Source organism: Strigops habroptila, chromosome 6 (assembly GCF_004027225.2).
Source record: "Strigops habroptila isolate Jane chromosome 6, bStrHab1.2.pri, whole genome shotgun sequence".
NCBI classification, from domain to species: domain Eukaryota; kingdom Metazoa; phylum Chordata; class Aves; order Psittaciformes; family Psittacidae; genus Strigops; species Strigops habroptila.
This window is the reverse complement of record NC_044282.2, coordinates 14,956,814-14,976,291: the sequence shown is the minus strand read 5'-3', so window position 1 is coordinate 14,976,291 and position 19,478 is coordinate 14,956,814. Positions and strand designations below refer to the sequence as shown.

Sequence of the window (19,478 nt, the reverse complement as noted above, 5' to 3'; positions counted from 1 at the left end):
ACTACTTTACCATTTTGCACATCCCTAGTTTTCTGCTCTGGTTCTGCCACCAAGTGCCTTTTGTTTCTTCTTTCTACACTTTTAATTTTGATAGATAAAAATAGGTAGATAATTTTTAATTGTCCCTGATTATGGGACATGAAGAGAAGCATGAAGTTGGACAAAGTTTTCTCTTCACTTACACTGAACGTTACTGGTGCATTATTTTTGTGGCAGACTTTGAGCCTTTGATTTTAACCAGCTGCTGTAAAGATACAGAAGTAAACAACAGCATCTGTAAACAGTTCAATACCAAAGACTTGATTTAGTAGCTTCCAAGACAAAGCAATCAATAATCTATTACACATCTAATCACAGGCACGAATAGCCCAGCAGCGCTCTGCACAGCATTCCACCAAATGAGAAGAGCTGCTGGAGACCCCAGTACGAGACACAAACCATCGAGATATTGCAAATGCTTCGCTGGGTGTAGACCTATAAATGCAAATATTCAAATTCAACAGTCACCTCTTGCTACCAGTGAATCATGCTACTGCTATCTGGAGGCTAGTTGCTATGGTAGAAAGCTGGAGCAGTGGCAGAAGGCCAGGAATCCCGCCTTTGAAATGTTAACTGAATTTAACTCTTGACTTCTCTCAGACAAGGTTCATTACTTCCTGTGACTGTGTCATATTAAACAAGTGCTTTGTCTGCCCTGGGTACTGATTTGGAAGGGATATTATTAATCACTGCGATAGCAAAGTAGGTCAAGAGCAACCATTTGTCAATAAGGACTTTTTTTTGTACCTTTCAAGTCCAGTATGTGACAGCTGCAGTCACATAAGGGCCTTTTTGCCTTTTTTTTTTTTCCTTCTTTCCCTTCCTTTCTTTTCTTTTGCTAGCTTGTCTCCTTGCTTTAGGCAAGTGATACCCAGTTCACAGAGCCTGGATGCACTCAGAGCATACTTGCAGTGCAGGTGTGATGGTGCGATGAGGAGATCTTCTACCTTGAACAGTTACAGCCTGGGCACTGACATGCTGCTGTTCCGCTTGAGTGACAATGCAGGCTGCTGTCTGGAGTATCCACCAGGAAAATCACAGTTTTTTTAGACTTCAGCAAGGAACAGGTATAAATATCAATTGAAAAGTGACTTTGTGAATGGCAGAACTACCTACACATGGAATTCCAGCGCAAGCTCTTCTTTCAACTGCTAAATGTGTAGAGCTGGCTCCCTGCTTAAGGGGTATCTGCAGGTGTGTGCACTGCACTTTGGTTTGAAGATCTCAACCCTCTACAGCTGCATAAATGAGATCTCCCTCATTCAGTTACTGGGCCAGATTTAGCAATTTTGGATTGCTGAGATCCAAGGAAACACCTAGATTGAACACCATAAAATATTCCTGCAGTGGTGTTTCTGATATCTTTTCTTTAACATTATGAGGAGATATTAAGAAGGACATACACTTGGAAAGTTAACTGAGAATGGCAGAATGAACTAGATGGCATTATTGTGAAGACAACTATGGAAGAGAATAGCATGTATAGAGAACTGTTTCCATAGTTATGAAGATGCAGATTCACAAATTGTGACAATGGCTTTTCTCCCACAAACACAACAAAGGCATTATTGTTGCAGAGGAAAAAGCCCTGAATATAGTAAGCTATGTACAAGATTATAGTGGAGGCTGAGATGGTGACAGTGAAGTTGTAAGGGTTGCTGTATGGTACTCCTATTCCAGTCTGTACCTCTGCAGTTCTGCCCAGTCCCAGCAGTAGGTTAATAACCACACGCCTTTGTGAACTATTCTGTAGCCAGTAGAACATTTCATGTTCCACATTCAGAAATCTGACTTTCAACACTTGTTTTCCTCTATTACACAGTTCCATCTTCCAGGCACGAGCTCACAAGGTAAGAGTGCTCTTGTGCTCTCTCTCACATTTCCCTTCTCAATAGGCTTTTGACTGTGGGCTCAGACTTGAAGGAGTTATTCCAAAGAAGGGAAACACAAAGCCCTGCACAACATGCAGTACACTGACAGCACTTAAAAAATGACTCTGCAGTATCACCCATCTTGTCATCTTTCATTAACCATGATTTTGACTGCTGCATCTCCTCATCTCTTCTCGAGATACACTGATGGTAAGTTTCTTATAAAAAAAAAACCCAACAACAAACAAACAAACAAACAATCCTAAATTATATAAGCCACAAACTCCAAATTTTTTTGTTTGTTTTGGTTTGGGGTTTTTTTGGTGGTTTTTTTTTTTTGTTGTTGTTGTTGTTGACTAACAGATGACAGTAAGATTTCAGGGTTTTTTTGGTAGATACGCATACAGGTATAATTTGATGATAGATGTTTTTTTATTTAACACGGACCGTTAGGTAAGCAGAGAATATTTATTGTAACTTTGTAGACCACAGATTAAATCTTTGCAATCCAGGGATCTCTCAGGTATATCAGTGAAAAGCAGGCTTCATTGAAAATGCAACAACCAGGAACATTTAAAATGAACCATTTATTAAACCAAACTGTTATTTTAACAGTTACATAAGTTACACAGCATGTTTAAGTCAAAAGATTTCACAAGGAAAACAAAAATTAAACTTTTATTATGCAGGCAAAAATAGTACCACACAATATGTACCTGGGAGGGAAGAAGGGAAGGGGAATCTCTAAACATTCAAATAAGGCCATAATTATTTAAAAACAACGATAAAACAATAATAAAAACCCCCAAAGATCCATTTTCCTTTCAGTGTGTTCAGTGCTGCTAACTATATGTACTTTTAGTGTACAGATGTAATCGAGGCAGTGATATCTTGATAGCTAGGTTTAATGTTTTAAAACTCTATCAGAAGTGGAATAAGGCTCATTAGTACATACAGCTGCCCTCGGAATGTCAATCTCAGTTGCCTTCATTAACTTAAAATTCACAAAGTGCACAGTTAAGATATGCCAAAAAATTGAAACTGCTATTCTACCAACAGCTGCCCATGCTTAATACTTAGTGGTCTATTGGAACAAAGTATGTTCTTTCAAAAAAGATGTGTAAGAAAAGCCACTGTAAAACATTTAGTTTCAAAGATGCACTAGGAGCTTTTTGTAAACAGAAAAGTAGAAAAACATGGATTAATTATGTAAAGAAAAGAATACAAAAACCACTAGAAATGACCATCAAACTTTCAAAGAACAAGCACCACAATGGACATTAGCATTCGATTTTGCAGCGTACAGCAATGTAGTAATTTTACTCTAACCAATCCACTTCATCAAATTCTGAATCATCTTCTGAATCGCTGTATTCCACAGCAATGCGTCGAGAAAGTATAGTAGCAACATCATTCTCAATGCGCTCATGTTTAGCTTCTTGTTCACGTTGCTCTTCAACTTTGCGTAGCTGAATACCTGAAGAACATCAAATCACAAACATGTTACTCTCCTCCCTTAGCATTATACGAAGTATTTAGCTCATGATTCACACAACGCTTTGCAAACAAAAATGAAGGCTGAGGACACTGTCCACCTCAAGTTCTCTGTCAAGTTTTGAAAGAGAGGAATGTCAGAACTGTAGTGGCAGACCAGATCATCAATCCTTCTTCTACTACAATATCCTGCCTTGGATTTTCCATTAAAAAAACCACACCCACATTTTCATCTTTTTCATCAGGAAAACACTGCCTTGCACCTCTGCCATTCCCTCGCACTCTGCCAGAGGGGCACCTTGCAATGCGAAGACTGCTTCACTACTGCGTTGAGACATGTCAAGAATAGATACTGAACAGCTTTAAGTCTTAAACAACGATTTCTGAATGTCATTTATATGTGCCTGTAATACACCAATATGTGATAAAAATTCCAATGCCAATGGGTCTGTTCTTCTACCTAGCAGTCTGTGAGAAACAATGTTTTTGTCTTTTACACAATCTGTAGGTTATCAGTGATAGCTACATTTTTAGGTAAACAGAAATGAAGAGATAATCTGCACAGATTATCTATAAACACATGTACCTTTTTTTTTTAAATCTAACTTCCACAGAGAACCAGTTTTGCATCCAAACTAAACATCTGATAAGCACAATTACAAACTGAAAAAATCTGTCTACTTGGCAATGCACACGCTCTAGAGAATAGGAAGCAAAACCAGACTTAAGATGCATTCCTCTAACTTTTTACACATGTGAAATACTCCATATCTCAAAGCTAATGTGTACTTAGGAAGTTGCTGAGACCATTCCTTTTGCCTCTCAATAGCCAAACCTCACCTTTCCGAATTGCTTCCAGCAGAACGCTTCTAGCATCACTGATTACAGGAAGAGTTGAAGGATGGCGTTTGGGTTCAGGAGCAGGAATCACTTGGGATGGTGGAGATGGAGGCATTAAGGGGGCATGAGAGCCAGGGACAATGGTTGTAGGAGGAGGGTGCAGAACAGGAGGAGGGTGAGAAAGGGCTGCAACTGTGACAGGAGAAGAGGGTCGAATGCCAGGAGGCGGCAAGGGAGGAGGTGGGGGTGGTGGAGGAAGTCCCTGTACTTCAGCTTGTGGAGGACCTGGGTGAACCGGTACAGCTTCACACACCTGGGCAGCTCTAGTGACAGGAGGAGAGGGCTGTGCTAGGGGAGGAGCAATTGGAGGTGGTGCTGGATGTAGGACTCCAGGAGCTATCTGGAGAGGAGCTGGTGGAGGTGGCACAGCTGGGGCCTGCAGAGCAGCTGTGGGAGGAGGTGGAGGAGGTGGGACTGGGGGTGGAGGGGTGGAAGTCATTGCAGCTCTTAGTGATGAAGTTGATAAAGCAGATGGAAGAGGTGGTGGCGGTGGAGGAGGAGGAGTGGGGCTCACAAACACTGGTGTTCTGCCGGTTGCTGGTGACTGAGGACGATTTTCTACCAAGCCAGTCGTAGAACTGAAACATCCAATAACAGGACAGTTATTAGATCTAGAGAATGGAAAAAACAGGAGTAGATTCACTTCTGCAAGTCAAGAACATTGAACGCTGGGCATTAAACAGCATTACATACTATGATGATTTCAAGGTATTTATACCATATACAAGGAAATCTAATTCTCAGTATGGAATATACATCAATCTTCCAACAGGCCTTTGCTCAAATTCAGCTATTAACTGAGTTTATACTCTTTATATTAGTGTAATTCTCCCCTCTCATCCCTATATAAATCCAAATTATTTTTCTGAAGGGAACTTCCCGTTGATTAATTGCTTTGATTCACAGAACTTTAAAAACAGAACAGTACAAGTGATGAGGATGAGTTACATTCAAAATACATATTTTAAGGTTTGATGACAAGATGATTGAGGCTAATATCAAAGGTCACCAATTCTATGTACAGAGAGGTATATTTATATGCTACTCATAGTACAATGAATAGGTGAACTGAAGAAAACAAAAGGGAACAGTAAAATTATTTTCTTGAAAGACCACTAGAGGATTTCTTTCAGCTGCTATGGAAAATAAATCTAAAGAGTTATCCATTTCTGTGCATAATCTTCTGAACGGTAAAAAGACATTCTTTCCAACACATCTTGCTGACGGCAAAAACCATGATTGAATTAACTGTCCTCTACTCCGAGCTCTATGTACCTGACCATAAAGTAAAACTTTGGGTATAAAACAACGGTATAAAACAACAGGGGAGTGACAACCAGAGCGTCAGTCTAGAAAATATTTTAACTATGTATCCAGTCCTTGAAAGGCACAGAGAAACAAAGAATGAAAACATTTGGGGGGGGGCGGGGGGGGGGGGGGGGGAACAAAAACATTTGCAGTTTAGCAAATATGATGAATATATGGTTTTGACAGCTGACTGTCTTACTGTGATATATGCTTCCTTTCACATAGGCTGAAACATAAATCTGTTGTATAAATTTCATATTTTCAATTCAAAAATTCCAAAGCTAAATCCTGAGATTCCAACATCTTTCACAGAAACATTTTCCATGCAGTCATTTGTCTTGCCATCTAGCTCAGAGAGCGACACAGTCTCAATATTAATGGCAAGGTCTCCACAATGGCACCCTAGAGGGTTTATGATGCTGACCTTTCTCTCCAACTCCTGCATGGACCTGCAGCTGCAGATGTGTCAGGGCTGTGGACTGACATAGCTCCTAGGATGTGTGTCCTGCCTGAGCTGCATGGGAATAATACTAATGACTATTAGTGGGGTGGTGGAAAACTAAACTGCCCAATAAATCTGCACGTACCTAACACAAGGAGGCACAGGTTTCACATCTCCTGCTCCATGCATTGGAGGTGGCGGTGGTGGTTCATGTGGTCTGACCAACACTCGCTCCTCGGCTCTGTTCAGAAGTTCAGACATCTGGCTGTAGGGTAATGCAGAAAGCGAATATGATCCATCCATATGGTCCACATATGCTTGAGATCTGTAGGAAAAGAGTGAAAAATTATTCAAGTAACCTTTAGTAAAAGTAAGTATTAGTGCCCTCGGCTACTGTTCTATACTTCAGTTTGATTTCTGAATTCAAGTATCTTCTCTGCACCAATGCTGCATATTGTACTTCATGTTTTTTTAATAATTTATCCCACTTTCCATGCTATTGCTTATAGCAGCTCCAGGGTTTAATGATTTTGACACGTCTATCAGACAACTTCTACAGTATGTGTGTCATCTTACTGTTTATTAGTCATTATTTTGAGTTAAGTAAATAGAGCAATACAATTAGAAGTATACATATGCCAGAGTCTATTATAAAACACACATTATACTCAGTAATTGTTTCTGTTCCTCAATCCCTATATATATGCATCTGCCTTCTTTTGTAGCATTCATGAAACATCCATCGATGTTAGAATAGTAAAATTAACAACTGAATAATTTATCTGAACTTCTGTCAGAGGATATACAGAGAACTCAGTACTTTAGACCTAATACTTTATAGTTATGCAATGGATATAAGGAAGATAACCTAAATATCTATTATTGAATAGTAGTAGCAAATAAAGATGATTCAACTTTCTTGTTAATGACAACTTTAGAAACATATCAAGTCCTGATCAGTTAGGAAATTCTAATTAAGTACTCAAAGATTTCAAAAAGATTTCTCTATTAAATTCAGAGAAAAAGTGTTTGCAGAACACTTTGCAAAAAGTAAAGTAATACTCTACATTTCCATATACTGACATCGTTGTAGTATCTAAGTCTATTAAATTCTTCAGGGGTGAAGTTTTTACTCTATTATTCAAAAGCATGGTGCTGTTTTGTATCTGAAAAACATGCTCTGCACATGTAGTACACTACAGCATAATTGCATTACTGGTACTGAGATAATCAAGTTTTCGGCCAGGGTTCTGGGCATAAAAGGAATCCTGCAACAAGTATATCTATATGTGGAATCTGATGTACAACGCAACAGAAGGACAGGGGGAAAGCATATGTTTCTGCCAACAGCTTGACATAGCAGTTTACAAAGATAAGATACTATAAAGTTGTTTCCAGAAAAACACTTGTCACCGTAACTTGAGTTGTACCCTATTGAGTGAAATGCACTGGGACCATTTCACTTTCTGAATTGAGCTAAGTTTTCTACAAGCAGGTTTTCCCATTTTGCAGACAGCAAACACTATCTCCTAGAGTTGTCATAATTATCCACTGTCACTATTAAGTTTGTTTGAAGACCTCACAAAGCTAACGAAATACTCCCTTTAGGTGTGCTTTTGGCCAGCGAAGGATAAGGGAAAAATATAACTTTTTTGGAGGATAATGAATACTTTTTAAAAATAATACAACCCCACACCCATCCCCCAAAAAAAAACCAAACCCAACAACCAACCAACCCCCAAAAACATACCCCCAAGACTCCTGTATTACTTGTCAGCCCTCTTTCCTCTCAGACATTTCTTGGCTGGTAAAATGGACTTGGTTTTGCACAAACACCAGAAGTGTAAACACAGCAGGTGTTTACCATGTGAAATGCTACTTTTAGCCACCAGCAAATATGTGCTGTGAAATGAGAATCCAACAGGTTGGATTTTGTAATAGGCTATAAGCAGAAATGTCAATCAAATCTTGGATTTGCTCAAGAGTAAAGAGAAGCTCAGCATTCTCATTTGAGTTCCAAGTAGACATTTGTTCACATCACACTCACCATATAGTCTTGGCAGTGTTTGCTGAACTAAAATCAAGAGACTGGAATAACAGGCATTTTGTCGGTCAAGACTGGAATGTAGTGACACACCTGGGTGCAAACTTGCACCAGTGACACTACACCTTCTTCAAAATGCAGACAACACATCCTCAAGGATACAATGAATTCCAGGAATACACACTACTATTAAAAATAACAAGATAGTAACTACTTCTTAACATACACAGCAAGTATTTTAAAACTGAGGTTTGATTGAGCTAAATCAACAATTTCCAGCGCATTTCAAGAATAACAGTGACATCTCATCATTTACCATTTCTCAAGCTTGTTCGCTATGTCATATGAATACCTGTACTTCATAAAGGATAGAAAAAATAAAAAGGAACCTTGATTCAAAATGTGAAGCTGGGCCGTTAGCAACTTCAATGTGCTTATGCAAGAGGTTAGCATCATCTTCTGCAAGCTCCGGGCCTTGGGCTAACTTCTGCCACTCTCTCCGTCTGTCATGAGGTGCCCGTGGCACTTTTTCTGGTTCATGAGGGCGATCCAGATTTTTCTGCTGTAGGAGAGTTGTGCAAACAAAACTGACAGCTAAGACAGTGCTTTTTAATTTGCTGCATTTAAATATCTGCTACAAAATAATGAAAAACAATCCCAATTCAAGTGCAAGAAATATTTACTTTCAGTCTAAATATATGTAAAGCAAAATGACTTGTAAAAAACTTCAGTCTAGTGGATAATTAGCTGAATAATACAGAGAAAAATAACTGTATAGGTAGTTTTTTATTCTAAGTCTGAAAGAATAAATCTTACACATTTACTGTATGTATGAATGTACAGAATAATGGCAAAACAAGTAGATCACCTTTGCAAAAGTGTTTTATGATTTTCAAAAAATATAAACAGTGCTCTATTCCTATTAATTTCTTTTTAGAGTAAACATATCTATTAGAACATTGTTCAAGCTTTTTCACCTGCAAGATTTTCAGAATTTTGCATTACAAAAAAAGGTGCCACTGTAGTTCTTTATTTTTGCTGTATTCCTCCTTTTTTTACTCCTTTTTAAGTCATTGCTAGAAAACTTACAAGTTTTGGCAAGCCTGCTGTTAGTTACATTAGGACAACATGAAAGCTCTAGGCCCTTCTATATTATTTTACTAATTATTAAATACTTCTTAAAGTTGACAGAATTGAATGAATACAAGTAGTTTTCTTAGAATGAAGATGACTCTGTAAAGTTTGGATTGTTATTAATTGCATAACCAAGAAGTGTTACATGTGCAAGCAAACCCTTTCAAGGAAGAAACACTAGAAGCTACAGAAAACTAACATACACACCTTCTGCTTCCTCTTTTCTTTTCTTTTGTCCTCAGTGTCCTGCAACATTTTTTCCTTCCACAGATCAAAGAAGTATGAAGGATTTGTATAAAATTTCAAACCCTCTTTTCCATCATCCCTGAAATACAATGATGTAAACACAGCATATTATTTATTTGACAACACATGAATCCAAACATTAAGGCAAAGGCCTAGTGTCTCAGACCCTGAAATATTTTACTGAACAGTAAAAAGATGAACATTGACCTCCTGTGCCATTATTCTTTATTATCTTTCCTTCTATTCAAGGTCCTCATTTTACAAAAGTAATTTTAATGTAAGCTGCAGATAAAAAGAGAGTATCATAAATCAGAGAACTCCCATTCCAATGACTCGAATCTTGCTCTTAAAACAATGAGCAAATTTGTGTGGCTGCTCGTGTTCCAACTAATGACTCAAACTGACTTTGGGACAGCAAACAACATTTCCATTAAAGATCTTTCTATATGCTTAACTGCTTCACTTTTCATCCAAGAGCATTACACAGCTTAATAAATACAGGTAATAAAAATGTCTTTTTCTTACCATTATTACACTGGGGTGAAATTTGAGTAAAGTTTTAATGCTTATAATGTCTTCTGCTGCCTGTATTCCTCCAGCACCTTTACAGTTTTCTAGTCTGGCTCCTTAAATACTCAAGTGCTAATCAACATGAGCAATGTGTCTGGATATAGCATCTCTATTACATAAAATAAGCTAGAAATTAGTTTTGATTAATTTTAGTTTACTAACCTGTAAGGGGTGAGAATGTTAAGTGGAGGAGGCTGTTCACAAATGTCATAAGTTTCTTGCAAAGGAATAGGCAGAGTTTTGCGGTCAAACAGCTGCTGATCTTGAATTGTGGAACTCCGGAAAGCCTTCCTCATTGTAATGTCCTGCAGTGACACTGAAAGGGGACATTGCCATTTAAAAAAAACCCACCATAAATGGTTTATTATTTGGATTAATCTGGAACTGCTTAATGCTGATTAGAATATAAATATTAAGCATTGCTACTAATATCTTACGCATTTTACAGAAGATATAAATTCATCTAGCACCACTGCCAGGGCAAGATATTGTCAGATTATGTCAAAACATGCTTTTAATGGTCTAGCACATTATCCTCCATCTAGCTTCATAGGAAATTTTTGCTTACATGGATAGGTATCGGAGCTCTGTCTCCCCAAAGTAGTTCAACAAATTGCTTGCTGTAGCTCTAAAATATTATTCTGTAGTTCACAAGTACCTAATCACATTTACCAACTCCTTTTCACAATTCTTTTGGTACTAAAAAGTTACTCTCTATCTTAAGGTATAGATTTTACCTTTACGTTATCAGCAAGCCAAACTTTGCATTCCTTACACGTAGGTAGCAGTTCCACTGATGGCTCACTGAGATGTCAAACCAGCAGGTCACCTAAGCTTATGCTACTGCTATCAGTGAGTTTTAATGGGAGGTGATACTATGTTCCAATACATGAAATTAGTCAAACGTTGGGTTTTAATCAGACTGTTTAATCAAGATGAGTCTTCTCTGTTCAATTCAGGTGAGACTTTGAGTTTTTAAGCACAGTAGTTAGGAATATTTTTATATGTTTATTTTATATAAGCAGGCTGGCAGCAGTGCCACTTTATTCAAGATGAGAGGAGAACATCCCCTCTCCCATATCACTGGGGCCTTTGTCAACAATTTTTTAAGAGAGTGCATCTGTTTAAGCTGAAGGCTGCATTTTAATCTGGTTCCCATAACATACACATGTACACACATTTACATACACGCACAAATGTACACAAAGAGCTGGATTTCTATTGTATGATCACAAAGCGGCAGAAGGCAGTATTTTTTCCAGAAGGCTTGCAATTCCTGGAATGTTCTACCTTCTTACCTAAGCATATTGGCAGCACCATTCGTGAGGCTCAAGATGGGATTTATTTGATTTTCAGTTCATCTTTTGAAGTTTATTACTGTTGGCAAGGTTGTGTGTTCATGGAAAAGTTTCCTCCTTTTTGCCCTAAGGTTTTATTTCATTACAGTGTTTTTCATTCTTTTTAATACCTTTAATTACCTTATCAGAAGTCTTTTTAAGTGTGTGAAAGAAGTATTATAATGTATAAATGTCAGCCAGGAGTCTCAATTTCTGCAGGTATTTTTGCACTCATAAATAACCCTATATATTTTGTACCTGTCATGAAGTACAGGTTATTCACAATTAGAAGAAGCGAGTTTTACTTCATCTAAAACCCTAGTCTTAGATTCTTTTATACTTCAGCTGTTTTACCTTCGGGTTGTTGGTTTTACAAATCTTACCAAATGTACTTGTTCAGAGTTGCTTGGTAATCCTGCAAGTCTTTAGAGCGACTGTCACTTACTAGAGACTATGCCAACAAAAATGAAAGTCAGCATACTTCTCTTTGAACTTGTGTGCATTCTTAAGGCAATGAAGCAAATTAAGTTTATTCCAATAAATACAGTTCTTAGTTTTAATATTAAAATGCTCACACAGTATGTGACACCATATTATTGAGACATACATTGTTCTATTAACTCTTTATTAGCACTCCTTAATCTTTTCAGGGTGCTGAGGCACTGGCACAGGTTTCTCAGAGAAGCTGTGGCTGCCCCATCCCTCGCAGTGTTGAAGGCCAGGTTGGACAGGGCTTTGAGCAACCTGGTCTAGTGGAAGGTGTCCCTGCCCATGGCAGGGGGGTTGGAACTTTATCTTTAAGGTGCCTTCCAATCCAAACCATTCCATGACTCAAATAGAGCCAGTCTAATTCATAATATCCATTTTCTTGTTTAAATCTCCACTTTTTGAAAGCATGTACAAGGGAGTAACACACCTGAGGATAATCAAATCCCAACAGTAAGTGTAGATTACTTTCTTTCTAAAACTAAGCTACATAGAAAAGGTCTTCACAGAAAACATAGGCAGTAGAATTTCAAACAGCTAACAGCATTTGCTGCACTTATATCCAAAGACCAGCATTCACTGAAAAGCATGCCACTATTCAAAACAAATGACTACATTAGGACAACATTGCTAAGGAAATGAGAGGACACGGCACACAAAATACTGAGAATCATGATACTGATATAACTCATCTACACACAGGGATCAGGTAAATCCCATGCTGCAAGCACAGTGTAATCCTGGGCTGTACACGGTTTGGCTTACAAAGCCATTTGTTTAACTTGCCAGCTGGCTAAGAAACAGAAGCCCTCTGTAGCTTGCCATCTCAGGGGGCAGAATACATGAAAACCTGGCTGGTCATCCAACCACTTAGCTTTGGCTGATTGACAAACTGGCACAGCAAGAGGATAAATTGAATGTAGGAATTCAGGTGTGAGAAGAGACAAGACACTGAAGGAGGAGTTGGAAATGCTGCAGGCATTTGACTTGATGCTGATAAATTTGAGCTTCCGGTTGCCTAATTCCTAACTAGCACCGGAACCTTTGTATAGCCCAAGATTCTAAATTTCATACAGATATATCTTCCTGAAAGTCCATCTGCTACACCACTTGTGTTTACTGCAATGAACAAAAAATGGAGTCGTAAAATTTCCTTACATGTTGAGATGTTCACAATTTAAGATTAACATTAATTCAACAAACTGAATAAATGCCATTTTGTCTTTACTGTGTCTGTTTGTTTGGATTGTATGAAAAGACCTATTATATCAGCCAGTCCAACTTTCTGTGCACAACAATATTTTCTACATAATTAAAAATTGTCTCTGTCAGAAAGCTAAACTACCAACGTTTTGTACATTTGGTTTTGAAAAAAGCTGCCAGTACACTTTTATTTGTAATCAGCAATGAACTGGGAAACAAAAATTAAATTGCATGCTAAGATACAATAACTGGATTTCTTTTGCCTGAACTACAAATTAAAGAGCACATCTGTAATATATATACACAATAACATTTCACTTCCTGTTAAGCCTCTCATTAAACTGCAACCCCCAATTTGTAGTAAAAATCAGGAATGGAGCACATTAGCATACTGACAGAAAGTAGCTACTTCTACATTTCAAAGATATTAAACATTACATTTTATTTTTCCTCACCAGATGAAAAAACCCTGTTACTAGTTTTTTTGAATTCTTTTAAACTCACTCCAATGTACGATTCATGACAAGGTTCTAGGCCAAAAATTACTGTTCTCCTAAAGATGGTAAATAAAGAAGTAATATATATTCCTTTTAAAATCAAGTGCTCTCAAAATGTTGCTGTCAGAATTTCATCCTGTCAAGTTTTAAGACCATGACGTCTTGAATGCCACAGCTATGACTCCTTGCAGAACTGAATGACTATAGGAAATCATACAAAACTCAATGGACTCGGTTGCCCACAATTCCCCTTCTCTGTTCAAAACTTTGCCCAGTGATTTAAAAAAATCAGGGAAGGAAGAATGACAATATCAAATTAGCAACTTTGTCATAAGATTCCAATTAAAGGCAATTAATTGGGGAGTTTTTGAAAATTCTCTTCAGATAAAGATTTCAGTTCCTACAGATGCTATAATCTTGAAGTCTCTACTTTATATATTTTTTTAATGATTATCCACTTCAACAATGCCTCCTACAATCGCACACGTATTAGGTTTCCCTGCCATCAGAATACTTCTGCCTGGTTGCTGCAGGTTTAATAGTTGCTAAGCAGAGAGTCTTATTCTGCAGAACCAGAACTACTCTCCTTCGGGGTTGTCCCTAACACAAGAAATTAAAAATTTCTGAAATACCTATTTATAAAAATCCAAAACAGCTCAAGCACTCATTGGATAGAGAATGTGTGTAGCTTAACTACAGGTAAACAAAGAGAAGATGTAAATGTTAGAGCAATCATTTTAAGAGGACTCAGAAGCTGCTTTAAATGCAGCATGTAGAACCAGGCAGCCCAGAGCAGCCCGTTAGGGAAGATGTAAATCACGCAGCTGCATCAAGCAGTGTGGTGAGTCTCAACAGAACTGCCACATTATTTAACAAATGACATTTTGTCCAGATCTCTCTTCTTCCACACAAAATACAAATTATGCTATCATGGCTTTACCACTGAACTATTAAGCCTCGGACACACTAATTTAAAACTGATTTACTTAATAAATTACCCATAAATTGAATTGAGTGCTAAGAAAATGGGAGAAAAGGCATGGAGAGCTCAGCCCATCTGCACAGATCTTTGAGAGGGCGGCACGCTCAAATCCAGCTTTCATTAGGCAGAGATGTGCCAGGAAAAGTGACCTTCTATACAACTAAACCTTCTTTTTCTCTATTTAACTTTGGGGATAAAAATTCTTATGAATGAATTGACAGTAGTGTTATTCTTCACATTAAGTTATTACATGTGGAGGTCATGACCTAATTTTCATGTGCTCCCTGTTCTTAACTTAGATTACATTTATACTCAAATCACCAAATTCGTCTTCAGAGGCTAGAGACAGTAAGTGAGCTGCCCTCTAAAATGGGATTTACTACCCTTTCCTTGTAGGTCTCACAATAGGTTGAGTATCCTAATTAGAAAGTTGACTGAGTCTCCCATTTTCAGCAGCATACAGAGCACAATTAGCTGTCAAGCTTTTTAGGTTTCTCCTCACCCAATGCCACCTTTTTTGCCTATAGCAAAATGTAAAATTTCTCTTTAGCATTAATCCAGCGAAACTTCTGAAATACTATCTTTTTTATGACAAAGCAGTATTTTTAGAATGCTTAGGAAAAACAAAAAAGCGCATATATTCAAAGCCAGAAGCCCATTGAAGTACAATTCACAACATTGTTTGATTCCTGAGGCATGCAAGGCTGCTCACCCATAGCACTTCTGCCAGTAAGTTTTTTAAGCTGCTTGTCACAGTTACAACCGATACGCTGTAGAAATCAAGAACTTGATATCCTGCTGCTGAGATGAAAATCCTCTCCAGTCTGAGATTTAAATAGAATTACGCAGTTCGTATTAACGAACCACTAAAATAATACCAAAATAAGCACATAACTCTCAGTTTATGAATTCTCCTTCTGCCATGATACCATTTATTTCTGAGTGATACACAACTGTTTTCTAATACTTCATTACACTGCACATCAGAGCTGTCATGTGTATCAGCATTTCAAAAAAGAACAACATAAAGGCTAAAATGGATATTCTTTTAAAAACTGTAAAATTTCTACAGAAAGGAAATTATTTACTTGTAGTAGCACTTCAAGCTTAATGGCACAAATTCACAAAAATGTGGTAAATTTACAAAAATCTATTATTATACTTATAAAATTTGCATAAATATGGAAAGAGTTAGTAATAGTATTTATAAAGTAAATACTGAAATTAAAAATAGTCGCAAAGAAACTATACTCTTACGGTTTATTTTCTGACCTATAAGGAGGATATCTTATATTTTAGGGACACTGAAACCATCAACCTTACTTCACCTCCATAGCAAGAAAATGTTCTCCCAGCCCTAAGAAGACCCCAGATATGGTAACTCTTGAATACATACAGACTGGTTTCCTATACAATTGAAATAAAGGTCAGTTTACTGAAGGAAAGCAGAGGATTTCTCTGTCTACATGCAAGTTTAGAATTTCTTCTGAGGAGAATAAAATACAAGTATATAGAAAGAATAAAATACGTAAAAAATTATTATAATTCAAAATGAATAATTATGAGAAATCAAGAATTTTAAAACAGTGTAATAATTCAAATAATTGAAACAAAGTTCACAGCAACTCTTCTACGACAGAAAGATTGTGCACCAGGGATTAGTTCCTTCAGGACACAATCCTAACCTTGGTTTTATTTGGTTTTATTCTTTCAGAGATATGGTAATAATTCAAAATGAGAAAACACACAGACTATTAAAAAAATTCATAGCTTTTTATTACTCTGACTCTACCAGAAACATCTTGTCAAGTATCTGCAACCTGTTCAATGAATCTGATTTGGGCTGGTTTTGTTCATGCCACTTAGCTTTAAATGAATCTTAATTTCTTCCTCTTGTGTAATAGCATGGGCCCAGAGGAACACATTAAATCTTCTATTACTGCCTGCTGGCAAAGAACAAGCAAATGAGACTCATTTTACAAGTACAGCCCATTTCACACATGCTGTTAGCTAAGCAGAAGTACTGAAATTTCTTTCATTCTTGCATGGAGGGTTAAGAAAGGTAAATCCAAATGTTTTCCTCACACCTTCATATGTTAACATCCTCCAGTTATTTTAGCCCAGATCACATCTAAAACAAAACTATTTGTGATGAATTTCTAAATTTCAAGCCCAAAATAGGAGAAAGAGTTTCCTGATCCCTCATTTTTTTTTAAGGAAATGTAATACCAAATTTCCTTTCATCTCCTTTGTCTTCATCTGGTGACTCATTCTGGGCAGACGTTTGTGAATAAGGAACACTGGGGTCAAGGACTGAATACTCTTAGGGTAATAAAGATAGTAATTTAATAGGTACTGACTGAGGACTGCATGTGTTCCTCTGAAGTACTAGCAGTCACTGCTGTTCTATGCATGACAGACAGATCCAGGGTATCGGATTCAAGTCACACTTAACCACTCGACTTGATCAAGTAGACCCTGTTGTCTTTCACTGCGGTCCCTTTCTTTAGCTATGCAGTTCAGTATATGCAGTACTGTGTAAAGTATACACAAGTATACTAAAGAAAGTCCCTTTCTTTAGCTATACAGTTTAGTATACACAGTACTGTGAAAAGTTACTGATCCGGTGCATCTGGGATTACATACTATTTAAAAATATTTCTAGCAATTCTCTAATATTATATAGTTACGGATATTTAGCACTGACACCTACAGCCAAACTTGTCAAAGGCCATTTACACAGGAAAGTACAATTTTTCACCTTGCTATCCTGTAACATCCTTACATGCTTTAACTCGATGACTTAAAATGGTCTCTCCATTTTCCTGAAATTTGAATGGTTGCCATACTAGATACGCCACATCAACATATATCCCACTTTCATTTAAACTAAAAAACCAAGACTGTCACGGGTAAACACAGAAATGACATTAACACTCTGCAGTATTACAGCTCTTACGAGATGACAATTGTTAACAACTTGTTATGGTACACAGAAAAGATTTTTGTGATTATCCAGTCATAGTAAACATGGTGCTTCATTGGTGTCCTGGTTTCAGCTGAGATAAGAGTTAATTTTCTTCCTAGTAGGTGGTACAGTGCTGTATTTTGGATTTAGTCTGAGAATAATGTTGGTAACATTATTCCAAGGATGTTTTATTGCATTATTCCAAGGGATGTTTTAGCTGTTGCTGAGCAGCGCTTATACTAAGTCAAGGATTTTTCAGCTTGTCATCCTACCCCACCAGCGAGCAGGCTGGGGGTGCGCAAGAAGCTGGGAGGAGAACCAGCCAGGCCAGCTGACCCCAACTTACCAAAGGGATATTCCATACCGTATAGTGGCATGCTTAGTATACAAACTCAGGGGAAAGCTGGGCAGGGGCCGCTGCTCAGGGACTGGCTGGGCATCGGCCAGCGGGGGATGAGCAACTGCATTATGCATCACTTGTTTCTATATTCTAATTCTTTTATAATTATTATTATTATTATTTTCCTTTCCTTTTCTGTCCTATTCAACTGCCTTTATCTCAACCCACAGATTTTACATTTTTTTTCTTAGTTCCCTCCCCCATCCCATGGGGTGTAGGATGGAGTGAGCAAGCGGCTCTGTAGTGTATAACTGCCTGCCGGGTTAAACCACAACTATTTGCAAAAGAGGTGCATGTACATGAGTTATGCTCACTTGTCAAGAGACTTGGAAAATCCCATTAATGTAAGAATTCCCCTGGGCAACTCACTATTTCGTGGAAAACCTGCTACTAGCTGTGAACAGCTGTCTTTTGAAACCTGTTCTAAAATTAATGTCATGCAAAATACAGAATCAAAACTTCCTTAGCTAAATTTTGTTATTAGTGAAATTTCAACATCCAGAAAGACAGCCTGAAGACCACGCTCCTGGTTTGACACTTCATTTTTCCTGAATGACATGCAACTATTATACCTAGACACTTAGAACTGAAACAGCTTTCTATATTTTGAAATTGGATCCCAGAAGCAATCTGAAGTTACTTTTCATTGATTGGATGTTGCTCTACTTTCCAGGTTTTAGCCATATAGTCTAGAATACCCTAAAACTGTTTTAGGTTACAAGACCTTTCATAGTTCCATATGTAACTAACAGATATCCAGGGAGGCAAAAAAGCTTCATGGCATTTACATATTAGGTGGTCAATGTTCCTGCAGTCATCGCAAAGCCTATGCATCTTGAAATCCCACAAAAATTATATCTTATAGGCATGAGACATATCTGACTGACTTTTGGCAGTACTTGTTTTCTCAGTGCTAACCAATATTTATAGTACTTAAAGTTATTTAGGAAGACTCCAAGGGGACATACATCATCAATAAATGGAGCTACACAACTATAACTTTGTAAGTTGCAGTAAGTAAGATGGTAACAAATTAAATGCAAAAACCCAACTTAGCAAATGGTTACATCCCATGGGAATTAGTAGGAAGGTTAAAAAAGAGTAAAGACTTATTTCCAAGCATTCAAATAATGTATTATTAATATTAAATTCATTGGTAAAAGTACTGTTCAGTAACCATGAAAATGTTCAGCTCGAAAACTGCTCAAGGCTATAAAAGAAACCTGTAGCAGAAATACAAACAGACCTCTCTCTCCTGATGCTCTGCTCTGTGTTCTTATAAATATAATTTAAACTATTATTATTTCCATTTCAGGTATCAGTGGTGTCTGAGTGACAAAATAAGAAAAATTCAATGCAGGAGTTAACTTACATTCCTCTTCCTTTGGATCAAGCTGCGTAACACTGACAGATAAGCGATCTACACGTTCTTGTAAGGAGTTGACTCTAAATGAGAAACTGTGTGCCTCATTGAAAAGTTCACCAAATATATCTTCAGCATATTTACCTGAAATAAAAAAACAAACAAAAAAACCCAATCATACCTCAAGACAGCCA

General features: G+C 37.5%; 1 protein-coding gene across 7 annotated transcripts in view; it reads right to left on the bottom strand.

Moving 5' to 3' along the window:
- Positions 1 to 2,478: 2,478 nt before the first annotated feature.
- Positions 2,479 to 19,478, bottom strand: part of WASF1 (WASP family member 1) — an 89,521-nt gene continuing 72,521 nt past the window's right edge. For 5 of the 7 annotated variants that reach the window (XM_030490374.1, XM_030490378.1, XM_030490376.1 and 2 more), the window contains exons 3-9: positions 19,294 to 19,428; positions 10,211 to 10,364; positions 9,440 to 9,557; positions 8,488 to 8,660; positions 6,200 to 6,379; positions 4,245 to 4,882; positions 2,479 to 3,387 (exon numbers count right to left, since the gene is read on the bottom strand). In XM_030490374.1, coding sequence (XP_030346234.1) covers positions 3,230 to 3,387; positions 4,245 to 4,882; positions 6,200 to 6,379; positions 8,488 to 8,660; positions 9,440 to 9,557; positions 10,211 to 10,364; positions 19,294 to 19,428 — 1,556 coding nt within the window. In that variant the 3' untranslated portion in view covers positions 2,479 to 3,229. The remainder of the gene's footprint in view (positions 3,388 to 4,244; positions 4,883 to 6,199; positions 6,380 to 8,487; positions 8,661 to 9,439; positions 9,558 to 10,210; positions 10,365 to 19,293; positions 19,429 to 19,478) is intronic. The other 2 variants (XM_030490379.1, XM_030490380.1) reach the window with 1 other exon arrangement.